Source organism: Boleophthalmus pectinirostris, unplaced genomic scaffold (assembly GCF_026225935.1).
Source record: "Boleophthalmus pectinirostris isolate CB_2022bp ecotype Guang Dong unplaced genomic scaffold, ASM2622593v1 HiC_scaffold_16, whole genome shotgun sequence".
In the NCBI taxonomy this organism is placed as follows: Eukaryota; Metazoa; Chordata; class Actinopteri; order Gobiiformes; family Gobiidae; genus Boleophthalmus; species Boleophthalmus pectinirostris.
In genome coordinates, this window is record NW_026571095.1 from 16,614,590 (window position 1) to 16,632,538 (window position 17,949).

The 17,949-nt window shown below is 38.1% G+C and overlaps 2 protein-coding genes across 3 annotated transcripts; one reads left to right on the forward strand and one right to left on the reverse strand.

Annotated features, from left to right (window-relative positions):
* Positions 1–123: 123 nt before the first annotated feature.
* On the forward strand, positions 124–7,497 carry zbtb41 (zinc finger and BTB domain containing 41). Of its 2 annotated transcripts, none has more exons than XM_020939482.2 (11): positions 124–385; positions 1,252–2,326; positions 2,849–3,056; positions 3,340–3,403; positions 3,897–4,044; positions 4,114–4,243; positions 4,541–4,636; positions 5,441–5,547; positions 5,623–5,728; positions 6,068–6,156; positions 6,547–6,769. In XM_020939482.2, exons 2-11 carry the CDS (start codon positions 1,282–1,284, stop codon positions 6,600–6,602), a joined length of 2,049 nt encoding a protein of 682 aa, XP_020795141.1. In that variant the 5' UTR covers positions 124–385; positions 1,252–1,281; the 3' UTR covers positions 6,603–6,769. The 2 variants fall into 2 exon arrangements, with proteins under 2 accessions (XP_020795141.1, XP_020795140.2); XM_020939481.2 differs by having other exon boundaries at positions 141–385; positions 6,626–7,497.
* A 1,113-nt stretch (positions 7,498–8,610) lies between these two features.
* On the reverse strand, positions 8,611–16,293 carry LOC110173506 (complement factor H-related protein 5-like). The gene is made up of 18 exons (XM_020939527.2): positions 16,120–16,293; positions 15,307–15,480; positions 14,597–14,770; positions 14,340–14,528; positions 14,145–14,267; positions 13,575–13,628; positions 13,332–13,493; positions 13,102–13,265; positions 12,953–12,978; positions 12,674–12,803; positions 11,602–11,686; positions 11,298–11,336; positions 11,074–11,235; positions 9,696–9,749; positions 9,453–9,614; positions 9,225–9,386; positions 9,076–9,101; positions 8,611–8,926 (listed from the first exon to the last, which is right to left on the reverse strand). Exons 1-18 carry the CDS (start codon positions 16,178–16,180, stop codon positions 8,870–8,872), a joined length of 2,004 nt encoding a protein of 667 aa, XP_020795186.2. The 5' UTR covers positions 16,181–16,293; the 3' UTR covers positions 8,611–8,869.
* Between the last annotated feature and the right edge of the window lie 1,656 nt (positions 16,294–17,949).

A 17,949-nucleotide genomic window follows, 5' to 3' on the forward strand; every position in this document is an offset into this window, starting at 1 on the left:
CTGACTTACACAGGTTTCTCGTTCACTACATTACCCATAATGCAGCTAACCTATTTGCGATAGGTTTTAAGCATCTATTGTCCAGCCATCGAATTGTGATATACTATGGCTAACAATGATTTTAATGTGAAAAAGTATCAAGTTATTCCAAAAAGTTGTTTAGTCTTTTTATTTTTTTTTTTTTTTTTTTTTTTAAACAGAGCAGATGCTACAGCGACCAATGGGCGGACAGTTTGTTGGTACGTGTGACATTTTCGGTAAGAACAGGGTGAGGCGTTGGGGATCTGTAATTTGACCAAAAAATGAATTTTCTCATCTTATTCTGCATATGAGCTACGTGGACTGGACTGTGCCGTGTTTCCATGCGTTGACTATAACGTTGAAGGTAGGTAATCTGTTAGCCTTTTGTATTAGACTGTTTTTTGTGCTCGCCGCCGTGTCGTGTGTCAACACTCTCCCAGACGGGGCCCATCCGCCGTCAATGCAGCACCGTGGTGTTGTAGGGGTCCTTGAGGGCGATAGGGATCTTTACAAACGACACGGGTTTTGCGGAGACCACGCAGCGTGTTTAAGAACTGCAGACGTCTCGCATGTCTGTATATCAAGACACTACATTATTTCTTTACTGTTAGGATATTTCTAAATATGTGTTAGCATCTTTAATTAACGTTGTTTACTTTACGCATGTAACTAGGACAAAAAAAGAAACAAATGAATGTTTTTTATTTTTAAGTTAAAATTTGTGATGAACTGCTTTTAGCTTTTAGCCATTTTATAATGTTGTTACCTCATCAAAAACATACCTGGAATTGTGTTTAATTTCATTCAAACATGTTTAGGTAACACTGCATTATTACGCTGTCTACATCTCCAAAGCTCAAAATACTCTTTTCCACCTTATGATGTCACGAAGTGGTAGTTTTCAATTTAATGACTACTTCTGACCTTTAGTTCAGTAAAAATTGGTAATTTCAGGGCTGAAATTATCCAAATGATTCTAGTCAAGGCGTATGGATTTTAAAAATACAGTGGAGCAGATTACTTTTTGTATGAGAGAAGAACTCAGTCTAAATATGCAGGGTTTGTGTGTGACAGCTGTGTGAAAGAAACAGAACAGAACTGCAGGTATGTTTTTGATGAGAAAATAAGATTATCGCATAGATCAGAAAATGGCATAATGTAAGACTTTTAATACTTGCAAACATGTGAATAAAATAAATGCTTTGAACATTAACTTTGACTTCATTACAGGTGTAGTTGTATCTATTTGGACATTGTAAAATGAAGAAACCAACTAGCTCACTGTGCCCAGTCAGTAGCAGTGAAGAGGCCAGAAGTGGAACTGTTGTGATCTGTACTCAATCTCTCCACTCGAAAGAAGCCCCCAGTGCCCCCAACACACTGAGCCGACGTGTCACTATGTCTCAGCACAGTCACAATCTCCTCAAATTCTTGAATGAAGACCGGGGTCGCCAGAGGTTTTGTGATGTGTCTGTGTCTGTGGGTGGGAAGATCTACTGCGCTCATAAGGCAGTCTTGGCCCATGGGAGCAGCTACTTCCATGCCGAGTTTTCCAAAAATCCACACGCCACACGTGTAACCTTGGACCATGTAGAAGAACCAGTTTTTCAGCATTTACTTGAATTTTTATACACTTCAGAATGCATTATAACAGAAACAGACATCCCGACTTTAATCGCAACAGCACGTTTTTTAGACATGATGGATATACTTAAACTGCTTTCTGAAGATGCTCAGTCAAAATCTCCTGCTACTCCTGTTGACCAGACCAGTGATGAGTTGGCAATAGATCCCAAATATACAGAAGATGCAGGCAATAGTGAGTCCCCAAGTTCTGAAGGCTTATCAGACAACAAGACGGTGATTCATGTCATAACTGAGAATCAGACCTCTGCAACAATACGAAGATCAACGCGCAGGAAAAGGACGCTGAAGTATAATACAGATAATGAAAGTGAAAGTGTACTCAATAAAAGAACAAAACTACTTAGAGATTCACTGGAGGAAGCAGAGAAAAGAGCAAACTTTGAGGTTGGGGTTGTGGCCAATAATCCTCACATTCAAGATGAGAATGAGGATGTAGAGCAAGATGATGATGCTGCTGAACTGGATATAGGCCAGTTAAAAACAGACAAAACACAAAATCAACACAATTCTGAAAAAAGGAATGCTGTTAATATGAAAACAAAAGCATCCCGAAGCACAATCCAGGAATATCCCGAAGGACTGGCTCCACTTATTATTCAGACTGCCAGCAAGAAAATGCTCAAATGTCCGAAGTGTGACAAAGTCTTTGACCGAGCAGGTACAGCTTTTATGTGTCAATATTTATTTAACTTTAACCAACATAATATCTCTATTACATACAGATAGGAGGTAGGTGCTGGCCAACTATAAAGACAAACAACTTTTTCTGATTTACTTAATGTCAATCAATAGGCGGGGAAAGGCAAGGGAAGTTTTAAGGATTATTTGAGAACAACATTTTGATATGTATGATCAGTATTTATCGTGGGTACTTTTCTGTTCACTTGTGGGTAACCTTTTGTTATTTTTCTGAACTATGATAAGATTTGAGCTGTAGAGGGATTAACAAATAACTATGACTCATTAATGTTGTTTATTAAAAATGCTATACATATCAGTCAGTGGCATAATGGCATTCAAAATTATCACTAATCATGTATATTTTCTTCACCAATATATCATGCTTCAAAATTAAAAACTAAAATAAATAATTGACAGATCTAGACATCTCAGAATATACTGTTTTTTATAATGTTATGTTATCTTTATAAAATAAGCATGTTTTGCGTATTATTTAAAGCTAAGTATGAGAGCCACACGAGGGTGCACACGGGAGAGAAGCCATTCCAGTGTGAAATCTGCCTCCAGTGTTATTCCACAAAATCCAACCTGACTGTCCACAAGAAAAAACACCACAATGACAACTTTTGCTCAAAGAAGGAGCACCAGTGTCCAGTGTGTAACAAGCTCCATGCCAGCAAAAAAACTCTGGCAAAACACATCCGAAGGTAACAACAGAAAATATATATATACCAATATCCATAGATCAAACATAATATTATTAGTACCTGCCATACACATCTTGTGCTCATCTCAGCACGGGTCTCATTCACGATCACTATGTGTCCAAACCACAGGAGGCGCTGTTGTGTCATTCATTACTACCTCATACAGTAATACTCCCATTAACATCTGTTATTTACCAATCATGTCAATAGCTGTAATGTTATGTTTGTATTTCTGAAGTATATCTGTCTTTAAAGCTAATATGTCTTTTTTTTTTTTATTTAGGTTTCATCCTGACCATATTCAAGAGAACAAGAAAAAGAAGAGGAGTGAAGGCTGGAAGTGTGCTGTAAGAACAGATCTGAAGTGAACACTAGGGCTGTGCAATTATACCTATTTTTAATTTGCTAACAACAAAAGTTTTAAATCATAGAACATTAGTGATAACATAAGTACAAGAACATAAGTGATAGTAAGCCAATTCTACAAGCTCACAATACAGAATTAATAGTTTAAAATAATTTGGCTAAGTTAATTTGATATGTTTGATATGATATGCTCTTAAAGGGCCTATATTCCTTGTATTATAATGTTGTTTCCTTGCACCTTCACTAGTATCATTTGGATAATTTTAGCCCTGGAATTGCCAGGTCCTACTGAACAAAACCTGAAGGGTAACTGTTAACTTGAAAACTACCAGAGAATAAAGGCTTACTCAAACTTTTGAATGAAACAAAACATGACTTTGGGTATGTTTTTGATTAGGTAATAACTTTATAACATGGGTAAAAGCTCACAATAGTAAATTTTGCATTATAAGGAACCTTTGAATACTTCCACAGATTTGTCAGAAGACATTCACGCGCAGGCCACATCTTCAGGAACACATGATTTTACACTCCCAAGAGTTGCCTTTCAAATGCACCTTCTGCGACCAGTACTTCAAGTCAAGATTTGCCCGATTGAAGCACCAAGAAAAATCACATTTAGGTAAACTAACCATTAACAGTTGAACAGTCACTTGTCTAGTGCTTTTTGCTACATATTCTGTTGTTTCAGGTCCCTTCCCCTGTGAAATCTGTGGACGACAATTCAATGACTCGGGCAACAAAAGGAGGCACATAGAGTGTACACACGGTGGTAAAAGGAAGTGGACCTGCTTTGTCTGTGGAAAGTCCGTGAGGGAAAGGTATGTCTCTGTACTGTGGCTAATGTGCAATAATTGTCCCCATGAATGTGATATTAGTTAAATGTTTCTTCAGTTTATATGGTTTTTAGTATAGTTTTGTGGACTATTTGGACTTATTGAAACCCAGCACAATACAGTGATGGTGTTGTGTAAAGTTCAAGTATTTATCCTTTCCATTTGACCCAAGAATATAACTTTTCTGATTTATCAGAAAAGCACAAAATGTCCAAAATGGTTCCCGGTGATGTTTGCTAAACACATTCACTTCTCAATATTATTTTGTTGTGTTTTTGACAGAACAACTTTAAGGGAGCATATGCGAATCCACAGTGGGGAAAAGCCTCATCTTTGTAGTGTTTGTGGCCAAAGTTTCCGTCATGGGAGTTCTTACAGGTCAGTCCCATAATTTTTATTATTATTTTTTTTTTCATAAGACATAGAAATGGAAAAAGTCGGGGTTCATAAAATCATAACATTCTTTCAAGCTAACTATAAAAATTGAGGTGGAGTGCAGAATACATGTACATTTGTGTACATTTGTGTATCAAAATGTAGATGTTGTGAGAAAACTGCCAAAAACAGCATTACTCCAGTGTTTAAGTGTTGGCATGGATGTATATATATTTGTTGTCAGTTAACAGAGACTCCTACCCTCTATCTGAAATTAAGAAAATTTCGTCAATGCAACCCATGAATCCAAGTATCTTCCCTTCTGCATTTGAACATAATTTTGAAGGGACTGGAACTGGACAACAGAGGGTGAAAATCCTCCATCCTAACTTGACGCGATCCAACCACAGATGCTAATTTGTATCGCATATCTTGCAAATGCGGAACACATCTTCTCTCCAAAGTGCTCTTAATATTCAGTACAAAATATATAACTTCTTTTACCTGAAATAAGTAATAGTTTGCTGCTTTGATTGTTGATTCATTAAAACTGTGTGCTGTTTCTCAATCCTCTGTGTTGTTTTTCCCCTTTTTTTGCATTTAACCCTCCATGTTTACTTTTGATCCAAACGGAGTATGCATCTCTCTGATTGTTTAATCCATCTATCAGTCACTCCTGTGAAATTGTGGATACAGGATATGGCTCCAGATCTACTCGTCTTTATAAACTTTTGTAAAAGCTTGGGGTTCTAGCTGGCCCGTGATAAATTAGTAACTGCATTTTGATGGAATGGCGTGCTTGTTTAGGCTTCACCTGCGAGTTCACCATAACGACAAGCGATATGAGTGTATTCAGTGTGGGAAAACATTCATCCGCCACGACCATCTGAGCAAACATCAGAAAATACACTCGGGTATCACACTGCTGACATCACCTTACAACATTACAATGTTTCAGTTGATTTCTAACAAACTTTAACTTTTTCCAGGTGAGAAAGCACATCAGTGTGAAGAGTGTGGAAAGTGCTTCAGGCGACATGATCATTTGACCGTCCATTATAAAACTGTACACTTGGGACAGAAAGTTTGGCAGAAGTATGTGTTGATATTCACTTTGTTTTTGTCTAAATAATTTGAAGATTGTAGCAACTGAGTAGTTCATACTTTTTTGTCTATGAGGAATCCTACTACTTGACTGTGCCTCTGAAGCATGCTCCCAACTTGTGACTGTGATATAAAATGAAAATAACTCTTATCCACTCTATATCCAAACATACTTCATGTCAGGACATTTCTTATTGCTTGTGATACTGGATATTAGATTCTTTTTGTACTAAATCAATGAAAACACGACTCGACATAATGTCACTATCACTGATACAGATGGACAAAAATTATGACATTCTTACCTGTTTCCTTTTGTGGATGATGTAGGTATAAAACAGCTGTGCATCAATGTGAAGTTTGCAAAAAGGAATTTAAAGGAAGGTCGAGCTTAGAAAGTCATTTCAGAACTCATTCAGGTATGTATTTCTTGTTGTTTTTTACACCCTCAACTTTTTTGTGGTTCACAATTGTTTTGAGCCCACCTGACTTTCTCCTATCAGTGCCCACCCTGCTTTCATCAAGTGTATTACTTAGTTATGTTTGAAAAATATATGTGGAGTATATACAGAGTAGGTAGTAAATTGCCTGGCTATACAGATAAATCAATCTAGTATTGCTCCTTCCGTAATCACTGTGTGAGGTTTAAAGAGACGGCTTATCAACTGTCTAAATTTCTTGGTAGTTTGGGATTTTACTTTTCAAGCACCACATCAATTAGATGCCTAAAAGTATTTTTTTTTACTTATTTTTTTATAATGGCACTGAATATGAAAGTAATCTATCATTTGTCTCCGCTCCACTCACAGTGAAAATACATTTACTAGTACAGGTCCAAGCACCAGATAGAGCCTCTGGTTTTTAGTAACTGCGTGATTTATGTCAAAGGGGAGAAACCCCACAAATGTCCTGAGTGCCACCAGTCGTTCAGGATAAAGAAGACTCTGACGAAGCACATGGTCATCCACTCAGAAGAACGGCCCTATAACTGCCCACACTGCAGTGCCGCTTTCAAACGGAAAGACAAACTCAAATACCACGTCGACCACGTCCACAGCACACGCTACACTGTGCAACCTGTGGGGACCCTAAGCCAAGACAAACTGGAGCCTGCTTCCTATGTTGAAACCACAAAAGCCTTTAATGAAGCCAAATCCACCATCCACAGCAGCCCGTCTCCTGCCAGCCCCTGTGGGCCTGCCACGTTAGTCCAAGGGCAACAACCAAGTTACCCATCCACAACAGACTTGGCCTTCTTAGAAAAGTACACACTGAACCCTCAGCCTGCTAACATGGTTCACCCTGTGAGGACTGATCAGATGTTAGACCCCCGGGAGCAGTCCTACTTGGGCACACTGCTCGGCCTGGACTCTGCCTCCTCTGTCCAGAGTGTCGCCAACTCAAAAGAAAACTGACTTTTTAAAAATGAATTTTCCGTGTTATTATATTAATCTCATGTTTATTATACATATCATCATGACCGCTTGCCTAATTATGAGTGGCATAATGTATTAGGACTTTATGTAACTCCCAATTCCTCGGATTGTCCGACATGAGGAGGAACTACACTCCGTCAGTATGATCTGCTATTCTTTTAAGCAGTCACATTTAATATCACTTTGTGTATGTACAGTATACTTCTAATGAACTCAAAATGATAATGAACATCATCCAGTGTAAACAATCATGTTTTATTGTGTAGGATCACACAATGGACTGTGAATGGATGCACTTGTTACTTAATAAAGAACTACAAACTACTACTAATTTTTCTTTCTTCACCTTTTTCCATGTAGTCACAAACAGATGTTGGTGATGCAAAATCATTTGCTCTTGGTCTGTGGAGCATAGTATAAAAATTGTTAAAAGATCAGGTGTGAATCGTCTTTCAGAAATTTTTTTGGTCACAGACATAAGACAAGTCAAGACATTGTTATCATTCTTGTATAAACGTCTTAAATTGTGATGTGCAGTTTTCCTTCAGTGATCAGAGCACTTGTGACTTCCTCAACTGACTACTGGTAAGCACAAGAGTCCTAGAGACAAAACACATTTCATGATCAATACTTCTTTTGAACAATATACAAGAATGTGATGAGAAGGAACTATTCCACATTTTATGCTACAAAAAACTGACTACATGGACATAAAAATATATGCTTTAAATATTCATATTGTCACCTTCCAGCTTATGGGATGCCTTAAAACAACCTGAAAAAAAAAAAAAAAAAAGATATTTCTTTACAATAACTCACTGAGCCACATGTTGAGCTGAGGTGTAATGTATTTTTATAATAAACTGATAACATATGGTTCAAAGGATCAGCTTCTTAGTCTACTTACATTGAGACAAATACAAAAGCTTGTTTTCATTGCACACAGCCTGTGCAGTCTCCCGGCTACCACTGGAGCAAGACGATTCAACTGTGGCTCCAGATTTAATAAATACAATGCCCGTGTTCACCAGATCATCATATTTACAAGTGTCCAGCTCACAGAAGTCAACCGCACACACATTACATTGGTTAAACTGAATGATTCTGTATTTAATCACTTACAAATACTGTATAACTTCACAGGTGGGTGGTGGGGTGGGTGGCTTCAAGATTTATACAATTTTTCCACAACATTTACATGACTTTGAAAGCTGCATATTATTCTGACAGTGTGAAAGCAGAAAATAAGGATCAGTGTTTTGTGAATGTCCCTTTTGTGATGGCTAAACAACTATGATGAAGGTCTAGCTCCTAAAATACTGCTGAAAATACAACTGTGTCCTGGGAGTGTGAACCATCTTTGTGAAGCTTAGAGGGCGCACTACTGTGTGATAGATTCCAGCGCTGTAGGACAAAACTACACCAACCAACCCATGACATCTCATGACATCAATATAGGCAAGAAATGTGTTGAAATATTATGCTTTATTGTGCTATTTGGGAAAAAAAAAAAAAAAAAAGCATTAGTTTGAACAGGGACAAAACTTCAAAATTAGCTAAACAAGAGCCAGTGTGTACTAAGGACAGGCTTAGCACTTGTACTTCAGTCTTAAAGCGTTAATGAAGACAATGCTGGTCGTTCAGACATGTTTTGGTCACATAAATGAGATGACCATCTAAGTTGATCTTTTTATTGTTACTGATCTTGAGTCTGGGTTTCTTGGTTATATATTCGTGTGTAACCACAGAGGCGCTAAAGAAAAAACACATTTCATAATCAGTACTTCTGTTGAACAATATACAAAAATGTGATGAGAAAAAAAATATTCCACATTTATACTAAAAACTGACTACATGAACACAAGAAAAATATATGCTTTAAATATTCATATGGTCACCTACCAGGTTATGGGTTGCCTTCCAACAACCTAGAAGAAAAAGATATTTCTTTACAATATCTCACTGAGCCACATGTTGAGCTGAGGTGTAATGTATTATTATAATAAACTGATAACATATGATTCAAAGAATCCGCTCCTTAGTCTACTTACATGCAGACAAATACAATTCCTTGTTTTCATTGCACACAGCCTGTGCAGTCTTCCATGTATTACCAGAACAAGACAATTTCATTGCGGTTCCAGCTTTAATATAAATATTGCTCGTGTTCACCAGATCACGATATTTAAACGTATCCAGCTCACAGAAGTCAACTGCACACACATTACATTGGTTAAACTGAATGATTCTGCATTTAATCACTTACAAATACTGTATACCTTTACAGGTGGGTGGTGGAGTCCATTGGTTATTCAGACATCTCATTATACTGGTTCCGTTTAGTTTGTACCAGTAATTACATTGATATGTCACAAACATCTGACCTGGATCAACCTCAAAGTCTGCATTGTTTACTGTGGGAGGGGAGCCACATTTGTCGACTGCAGAAAACATAAGACAATGTGATAACTTAAAATAGACTCCTACAGGTGAAAGGGACAGTGTAAATTGAGATTAAATACCATGAGTGAACATCTGCTGATGGCTGTCGTCTGACCCAGTGGGGGCTGAAGCGGCTGAAAGACATTCACATTGTTTCAATTAGCACAAAAGAGGAAAAGATGCTGCAGTGAGAAACATTGTATTGGGACAATTTGCAAAGCAAGGCAAGTTAATTTGTATAGTACAACTTGTACACAAAGCAATTCAAAGTGCTTTACAGAATAAGAAATACATTAAACGCACAATACAAACAAATCAGAACATAAATAAAGAGACATTAGTTAGAGAGAAGAGTGCAGAATGAAAACCTTTCAGTCATATGCACAGCTAAACAGAATTGTTTGAACAGAACTGTGAGCCTGGATTTAAACAAAGTCAAAGCAGAGGCCTGTCGCACATCTTCAAGAAGACTGTTCCAGGTTTTAGCTGCATAAAACCGAAACACTGGCTCCCCATGTTTAGTCCTGACTCTGGTCACCAGCAGGAGGCTGAGCTCCTCAGAGTGCAGATGGTTCATACGGCACTAACATGTCATGGATGTATTTTGGTGCTCGGCCATAGAGAGACTCGTACGCAAGCAGAACCACTTAAAGTCTATTCTCTGAGCCACAGGAAGCCAGTGCAGAGACCTGAGCACAGGATTTATGTGCTTGTACTTCCTGGTTTGAGTCAGGACCTGAGCTGCAGTGTTCTGGATGTAATGCAACTGTCTTACAGCTCGTTTGGAGAGGCCAGTGAGAGGCCGTTACAGTATCTCACCTACTGGAGACAAGCGCATGGATACATCTCTCCAAGCCTGCTTTAGACAGCATACATCTGATTTTGTGTTTTTTAGGTGGTAAAAGGCTGCAGATCTTATTGATTTGATGTGGCTGTAAAGGTTCAAGCCTGACTCCATTATTACACCTAGATTCTAACCTGATTTGAAGGTTTTGAGAGAGAGAGCCTGGAGGTGACTGCTGACATTGTCTATGACTCTTATGATTTTAAATGTAATGAAGTACAATTACATAGCTAGAATTACACTCAATTAGTTCAAGTAGAGGTTTAAAATCTCCTCAAATAATGCAATTCCTCAAATATAGTAATGTGAGTTGTGATTTGGGTTCTTTTTCATAGGCACAGGTAAATAAAATGTGTGGAACTTGCTAGTTGGCTTTGCTGTGGGACAAAATGTTGAACATTACCCATATTTACATAAAAGCAACATATAACCCTTTGAAAGCTGCATATACTTCTTCTGATGGTGTGAAAGCAGAATATAAGATCAGTGTTTTTTGAACATCCCTCGTGTATGATGGCTAAGAGATTTCTATTAAAGACCAGAATGCAGCTCTTGTAGGTTTTCCTGATTTACGATTGTTTGTCATTTACTGAGTGTTGCATTAAATATCTCACCTTTGCAGCGGGGCACTTCAGACCATGATTCGTTGTTAAAACAATGCACTGTGTTGATACCATGAAGAATATACTCAGGACTGCACTGATACTTCAAATACACAAGGCTGCGCTCCACAATATGCCCATTCTCTATTTGGGGGGCCTCTCCACATCTGACAACTAAAAAAAGATACTGTTACAGCCTGTAGGCTACATGTGTAGGGTCAGTGTAAAAGCCATACTTGTTTTGAAGAGAAGGTCTTCGTCATAACCCAATGAACCTGTATCAAAAGGTCATAAAACAATATTGAGGCCACACAGTTTAATATAAAGTTACTCAAAGTCGGTCTACACAGTTTTTAATTAGGCTACATCTTTGCCTCACTGTTGTTTGGCCACTTTAGCTATGCACAAAAATGCATTGGTTTGTGAATAGCCAAATGCTACCAAACTAAGCCCATAATAGAGAATAATACTTATAAATATAGATGCAACTGGTTCACTCAAAAGTATATAGTTTGTGAGGTTTCTGATAAATATACTCACATTGTAATATTCCAGCAGCCATCCACAGTAAAACTGACACTAGAAGATGACGTCCACACATTTTCAGGTGCAAGTTTACAGTCCTCTATGAGTTGGTTTAATCTGGTCTTTTTAAGTGTCAGTAAATACAGTGGGTGGAGCTTGGCAGTTAGCTGTGCTGTGGGACAAAATGTTCAACTTTGCCCATATTTACTGTGATGGAACTTTATATTGTGGAAAGATTTTTCTCAATCTGTCTTTGTGTAAATGAATGTGATTTCATTAACATGTGTAAAGGTTCAGCAGACACAACTGTCCCCACCTCACAGGGAACTCTGAATTGTCTCAAATGTAAAGTTGATTAACACAAGTCTGTGAAACAAAAGTCACTCTGCGTTGATATGCATGTAACTTGTATGTCTGTATAAATACTCAGAGCTCAGATGCTCTGGGGGAGATGGAGAGAAGAGATTGGAGGCGTGACTGGAGAGAGGAGACTCACGAGAGGCTGTTGGTCTTTGGTCAGGGCAGGCCTAGGCCCTGTCCACATCTGCTGTAACAAAGACGAATAAACCTTTGTCTGTGTTCCAAAAACTCACTGGGCTTCGCAAATGAATCAATTATTTTTTTCTTCAAGATTTATACAATTTTTCCACAACATTTACATGACTTTGAAAGCTGCATATTATTCTGACAGTGTGAAAGCAGAAAATAAGGATCAGTGTTTTGTGAATGTCCCTTTTGTGATGGCTAAACAACTATGATGAAGGTCTATCTCCTAAAATACTGCTGAAAATACAACTGTGTCCTGGGAGTGTGAACCATCTTTGTGAAGCTTAGAGGGCGCACTACTGTGTGATAGATTCCAGCGCTGTAGGACAAAACTACACCAACCAACCCATGACATCTCATGACATCAATATAGGCAAGAAATGTGTTGAAATATTATGCTTTATTGTGCTATTTGGGGGAAAAAAAAAAAAAAAAAAAGCATTAGTTTGAACAGGGACAAAACTTCAAAATTAGCTAAACAAGAGCCAGTGTGTACTAAGGACAGGCTTAGCACTTGTACTTCAGTCTTAAAGCGTTAATGAAGACAATGCTGGTCGTTCAGACATGTTTTGGTCACATAAATGAGATGACCATCTAAGTTGATCTTTTTATTGTTACTGATCTTGAGTCTGGGTTTCTTGGTTATATATTCGTGTGTAACCACAGAGGCGCTAAAGAAAAAACACATTTCATAATCAGTACTTCTGTTGAACAATATACAAAAATGTGATGAGAAAAAAACTATTCCACATTTATACTAAAAACTGACTACATGAACACAAGAAAAATATATGCTTTAAATATTCATATGGTCACCTACCACGTTATGGGTTGTCTTCCAACAACCTAGAAGAAAAAGATATTTCTTTACAATATCTCACTGAGCCACATGTTGAGCTGAGGTGTAATGTATTATTATAATAAACTGATAACATATGATTCAAAGAATCCGCTCCTTAGTCTACTTACATGCAGACAAATACAATTCCTTGTTTTCATTGCACACAGCCTGTGCAGTCTTCCATGTATTGTACCAGAACAAGACAATTTCATTGCGGTTCCAGCTTTAATATAAATATTGCCCGTGTTCACCAGATCACGATATTTACAAGTGTCCAGCTCACAGAAGTCAACTGCACACACATTACATTGGTTAAACTGAATGATTCTGCATTTAATCACTTACAAATACTGTATACCTTTACAGGTGGGTGGTGGAGTCCATTGGTTATTCAGACATCTCACTATACTGTTTCCGTTTAGTTTGTACCAGTAATTACATTGATATGTCACAAACATCTGACCTGGATCAACCTCAAAGTCTGCATTGTTTACTGTGGGAGGGGAGCCACATTTGTCGACTGCAGAAAACATAAGACAATGTGATAACTTAAAATAGACTCCTACAGGTGAAAGGGACAGTGTAAATTGAGATTAAATACCATGAGTGAACATCTGCTGATGGCTGTCGTCTGACCCAGTGGGGGCTGAAGCATCTGAAGGCATACAAAGAGTTAATATTTACCTCCGCCGGCGTGTGTCTGTTTGTTTATTTGTTTGTTTGTTTGTTTGTTTGTCTGTTAGCAACATAACTCAAAAAGTTATGGACCGATTTTGATGAAATTTTCAGGATTTGTTGGAAATGTGAAAAGGAAGAACTGATTTCATTTTGGGGGTGATCCGGAAGAAATCCTGGATTCTGGATCACTTTGAAATTTTAGTTAACATTGTGGTAAATGGGGACAAAAAATTTGTTTCTCAATATCTCGGTTAATTATTGACCAAACCCCATGAAATTTGACTCAGGGATGGACAATGGGATCCTCTTTCATATTCCAAAGGTTGATCCGGATCTGATCCAGAAGACTGATTTTATCGCAATTTATATAAAAAATGGGGGTAGTCCTTGGCGGAGGTCTGCGCTCTCTGAGTGCTTTTCTAGTTTTTAATAGTAATAGTCATTTTATAAGCATTTAGAAGAAGATATCACAGATTCACTACATTTCCCTCACCTTTGGCCCCATCGTGGACTGTTGGTTTGTTCCCTGCAGTGGACATATGCTGATCGTTGTCATCTGACCCAGTGGGGATTGACGTGACCTGAGGCACTCCATCTTGGTTTATCTGTTTTTTTCCTGCAGGGCCACATGTTCTTATGTAAAGTTGTATCACAGATGTTATGTGCTTATATTCTCTTCTTCACTTACTGCATGAGGGAAGTGGATCCCATTGCTGATAACTGCAGATGGTCGTATTCTTAGAACGCGTCTCCAGTTCGAATCCAGTCCGACATACATACTGCACTTTCGCTTCCTGAGGAAATATATCCTCATAAACCTGGTTAATTATAACAGCATTTGGGATTTGTGGAGGTGGCCCACATGATTCCTCATCCTCTGTAAAAGCAGATATTGTTGATTATAATTTGATTTGATTGGGTATGTGACATTGCTGCTTCACTAACTTTCACAGACTGGTAATGTCAGCCAGTTTCCACTTGAACAATGAGCTATGGCGAGCTTGTTCTTGTCTTCATATCCAGACTTGCATTTTACCCTCAGTTTAAAGTTGTTTTCTTGAAATGTGAATTTGTCATAGATGCCATTCACAATGTGTGGATCAAAGCATGACGTATCCGCTGAAGAAGAATAGAGTGTTTAATTGTCTTTTTTTATTTTTGCAGTTATGCTTGTTGCATTAGTCTTTGGTGGTTCACATGTTGTTTTAGATTTCTAATATAAACTATAGCCTACGTAGCGTATTAAATGTATTACTCTGTAGAAAATTAAGCATAGATTGCTGTTAAGAAATTGCTCAAAACTTTCTTGGAGAGATCTCTCACTTTACCAAACTTTAACTCAAGTTTGATTAAATTTTAGTCCAGAAGTAAAGGCATGTCTCTTATGCTCACAGCACTGTAAATGCTGCAAATTCTGCATATCAGTCTAAAAGGGGTTGAGCTGAAGCATTTATTGGTCAATCACTCCTCAAGTTTTACAGAACTGTGCTACTTAATAATTTATTAGCAAAACTGCTTTTTAAGGGGTTGACCATCTCGCACAACTAGCTACACGGCAATTTGAGCATTTGATATAATCATAAATCATATCGATTTGATGTGCTGCCTTTATTTCTAAGGTTAACCTATATGCCATACGTAAGTGTTACACCTACCAATACACTGTGGCTTTGAAGACCAGTTTCCGTTTTGACAAGAAATTGTTGCCCACCAACTCCCCTCCACTGGCATAAAACCCTGGTCACAGGCATAGTACAGTAGGTGGTTCTGGTCAGAGAAAGAGTAACCATTCAAGATGTTCAGATGTTGGCAGCCTTGACCACTGGCATCTACAACATAGTAAATATAAAACTCTGTTTAGTCGACAAACAATAGCCTATATGGTTCATAATTAGAATTTACAGTAGTAAACTCTTTTGACACTTCTGGCAAATAAATAAATTAAACGGCTTCCATATTGGCCTACAAAATTTCAGAATGATGGAAAATTAAGATTGTTGTCATAGCAAAAAAAAGTGCTCAAAATGTCTCAGTTAACAGGAACCTGAAACCCATACATAGGTGTAGATCAGGGGAGGGCAATTATTTTTTTCAATGAGACCACATAAGAAACAGAAAATATTGTGGAGGGCTGGGCTAAAATGCTTAACTCAGTTCTGTCTAATATTAATGGTATTTCTTTATTTAAAAAAAAAAAGCTGTAAAAAATGTTTTGACAAGCTGGTAAGACTGGTAAGAGCTTATGAGTAAGCAATGAAAAGTGATTAAAAAACAAAATCAATTCAAATCATTGCAGCTTTACTTTATGCATGAGGTAAAATGATAAAATATGTTTATTTTGTAATTCAAAATTAGCTTAAACAAAACCAACCAAAGGGCTGTATGTGGCTCAAGAGCTGTACAATGCCCAGGTCTGGCCTAGATTACTGATTCACTTTGCATAAATCTTAAATGAAATAAAGGCTTACCCTTCACAACTGCAGAAAGGCTCTGAACTACAGCCCATAACCCAAAAAATCTTAGGTCCATTTTGTCCTGAAGGCTGTTAGTAACAGCAAAATACTGCTGAAGTTGTTCTAGATTTAGGATTGTTAATGAATACCAAGAGCCTATGTCCAAAAAGTTGAATGTTTGTGTGCGATCGTGGCAGGCCTTACAGAAAGTCCACATTTCAAAATGATTTCCCGGACTGTTCTGTTTACAATTGAGCATTTCGAAATAGCAATACAAATCAAAAGGTCAGTGGTTAGTTCAACAGTAACAGAAGTAAACACCAGTCACATTTGGAGCATTTTATATTGCTGGGCTTCAAATTAGTCATCAATTCACTAGAAGAATGTCATTATATCAGACATAACATTCTACTAGTATAGTCTATTATTTAATACAGATGGGGGCAGCAAAATTAAAATAGTTAAAATGTAAGAAATATTAAAACACCACAAACTGAAGAATTCTACATATAAAAATAAATAGTTAGTCTTTATTTTAACCTATTCAAAATTGAATAAGTTTTTTATGCTTTGAGACACATCAACAATCTACACCACACCTCCTGATTCTCTTCCATCTCATCTCTATTCTTCTGATTTCGGTAACACCCAGGTCTCATTCTTCACCACAAAAATCAAAATTATTCACTGGCAGCTAACCCCCTTCTCTGCTCTAACTTTATTGGCGTCTACATTTCCCGTCACTTCCCCCCACTCCCTTTTTCATCATTTACCCTGCCATCTGTCAATCAAATCTCCACCTTTATTCAAAAATCCAAACCTTCATGTCAACTTGACCCACTTTCCACAGCCCTTGTCAAAGCCATTCTTCCATCTCTGTCTTCGCTGATCACCCATATAATCCTCGCCTCCCTCACCTCTGGAACTGTTCCCACAACCCTCAAAACCACTGCTGTGACTCCTATTCTCAAAAAATCTTGTTCAGATCCCACTGACCTCATTAACTTTTACCCTATCTCTAACCTTCCATTCATCTCAAAAATCCTTGAAAAAAAAATGTTTCTGCTCAACTCCATTTCTATCTTTCCTCCAATAACCTGTATGAACATTTGCATTGTGGCTTCCATCCCCTCCACAGCACTGAAACGGCCCTCCTCAAAATCAATAGCAACCTTCTCCTCTCTGCTGACTCTGGTTCATTATCCATCCTCTTCCTGCTTGATCTAAGTGCAGCCTTCGACACAATTCTCTCATTCCATCCTTCTTGACCGACTCTCTTCTATTGGCATCACTGGCACAGCCCTCTCCTGTTTTCACTATCTTTCCCACTGCACCCAGTTCATCCAACTCAAACCTTTCACCTCTCATCCAGTCTCCATCACCGCTGGTATTCCTCAAGGTGTTATCCTCGTTCCCCTGCTGTTCACCCTCTACCTCCTCCCCCTCAGTCACATTTTCTGGAAACACCACATCCACTTCCAGTGCTACGTGGATGACACCCAGCTCTACCCCTTTAGCAAACCAAACTCCAAACTCCACTCTCCCACCCTCCTCCCTTATTAACTGTCTTGAAGAAGTTAAATCCTGGTTCACCTCAAACTTCCTCAAACTCAACAGCAATAAAACCGAACTTCTGCTTGTAGGCATTAAATCCACCCTAAACAAAATCAGTCCCTTCTCCATTTCCACTGACTGTTCCTCCATCTCCCCCTCCCTTCAGGTAAAAAGTCTAGGTGTCATCCTCGATAACACTTCACCTCTCATATCAACAATATCACTTGCTCTGCCTATTTCCACCTCTGCAACATCTTCCGCCTCTGCCCTTCCCTTACTCCACACTCCACT

What these genes read in the sequence shown, in the direction of transcription:
- zbtb41 (XM_020939481.2), top strand. Translation starts at nt 1,282, where the DNA reads ATGAAGAAACCAACTAGCTCACTGTGCCCAGTCAGTAGCAGTGAAGAG. An exon ending in GGAAAGTCCGTGAGGGAAAG is followed by an intron (nt 4,244 to 4,540) that starts GTATGTCTCTGT and finishes TGTTTTTGACAG; the next exon opens with AACAACTTTAAGGGAGCATA. An exon ending in ACATCAGAAAATACACTCGG is followed by an intron (nt 5,548 to 5,622) that starts GTATCACACTGC and finishes AACTTTTTCCAG; the next exon opens with GTGAGAAAGCACATCAGTGT.
- LOC110173506 (XM_020939527.2), bottom strand. Translation starts at nt 16,180, where the DNA reads ATGGACCTAAGATTTTTTGGGTTATGGGCTGTAGTTCAGAGCCTTTCT. An exon ending in AGACCTTCTCTTCAAAACAA is followed by an intron (nt 11,236 to 11,297) that starts GTATGGCTTTTA and finishes ATCTTTTTTTAG; the next exon opens with TTGTCAGATGTGGAGAGGCC. An exon ending in GGAATTGTATTTGTCTGCAT is followed by an intron (nt 9,102 to 9,224) that starts GTAAGTAGACTA and finishes TTTTTCTTCTAG; the next exon opens with GTTGTTGGAAGGCAACCCAT.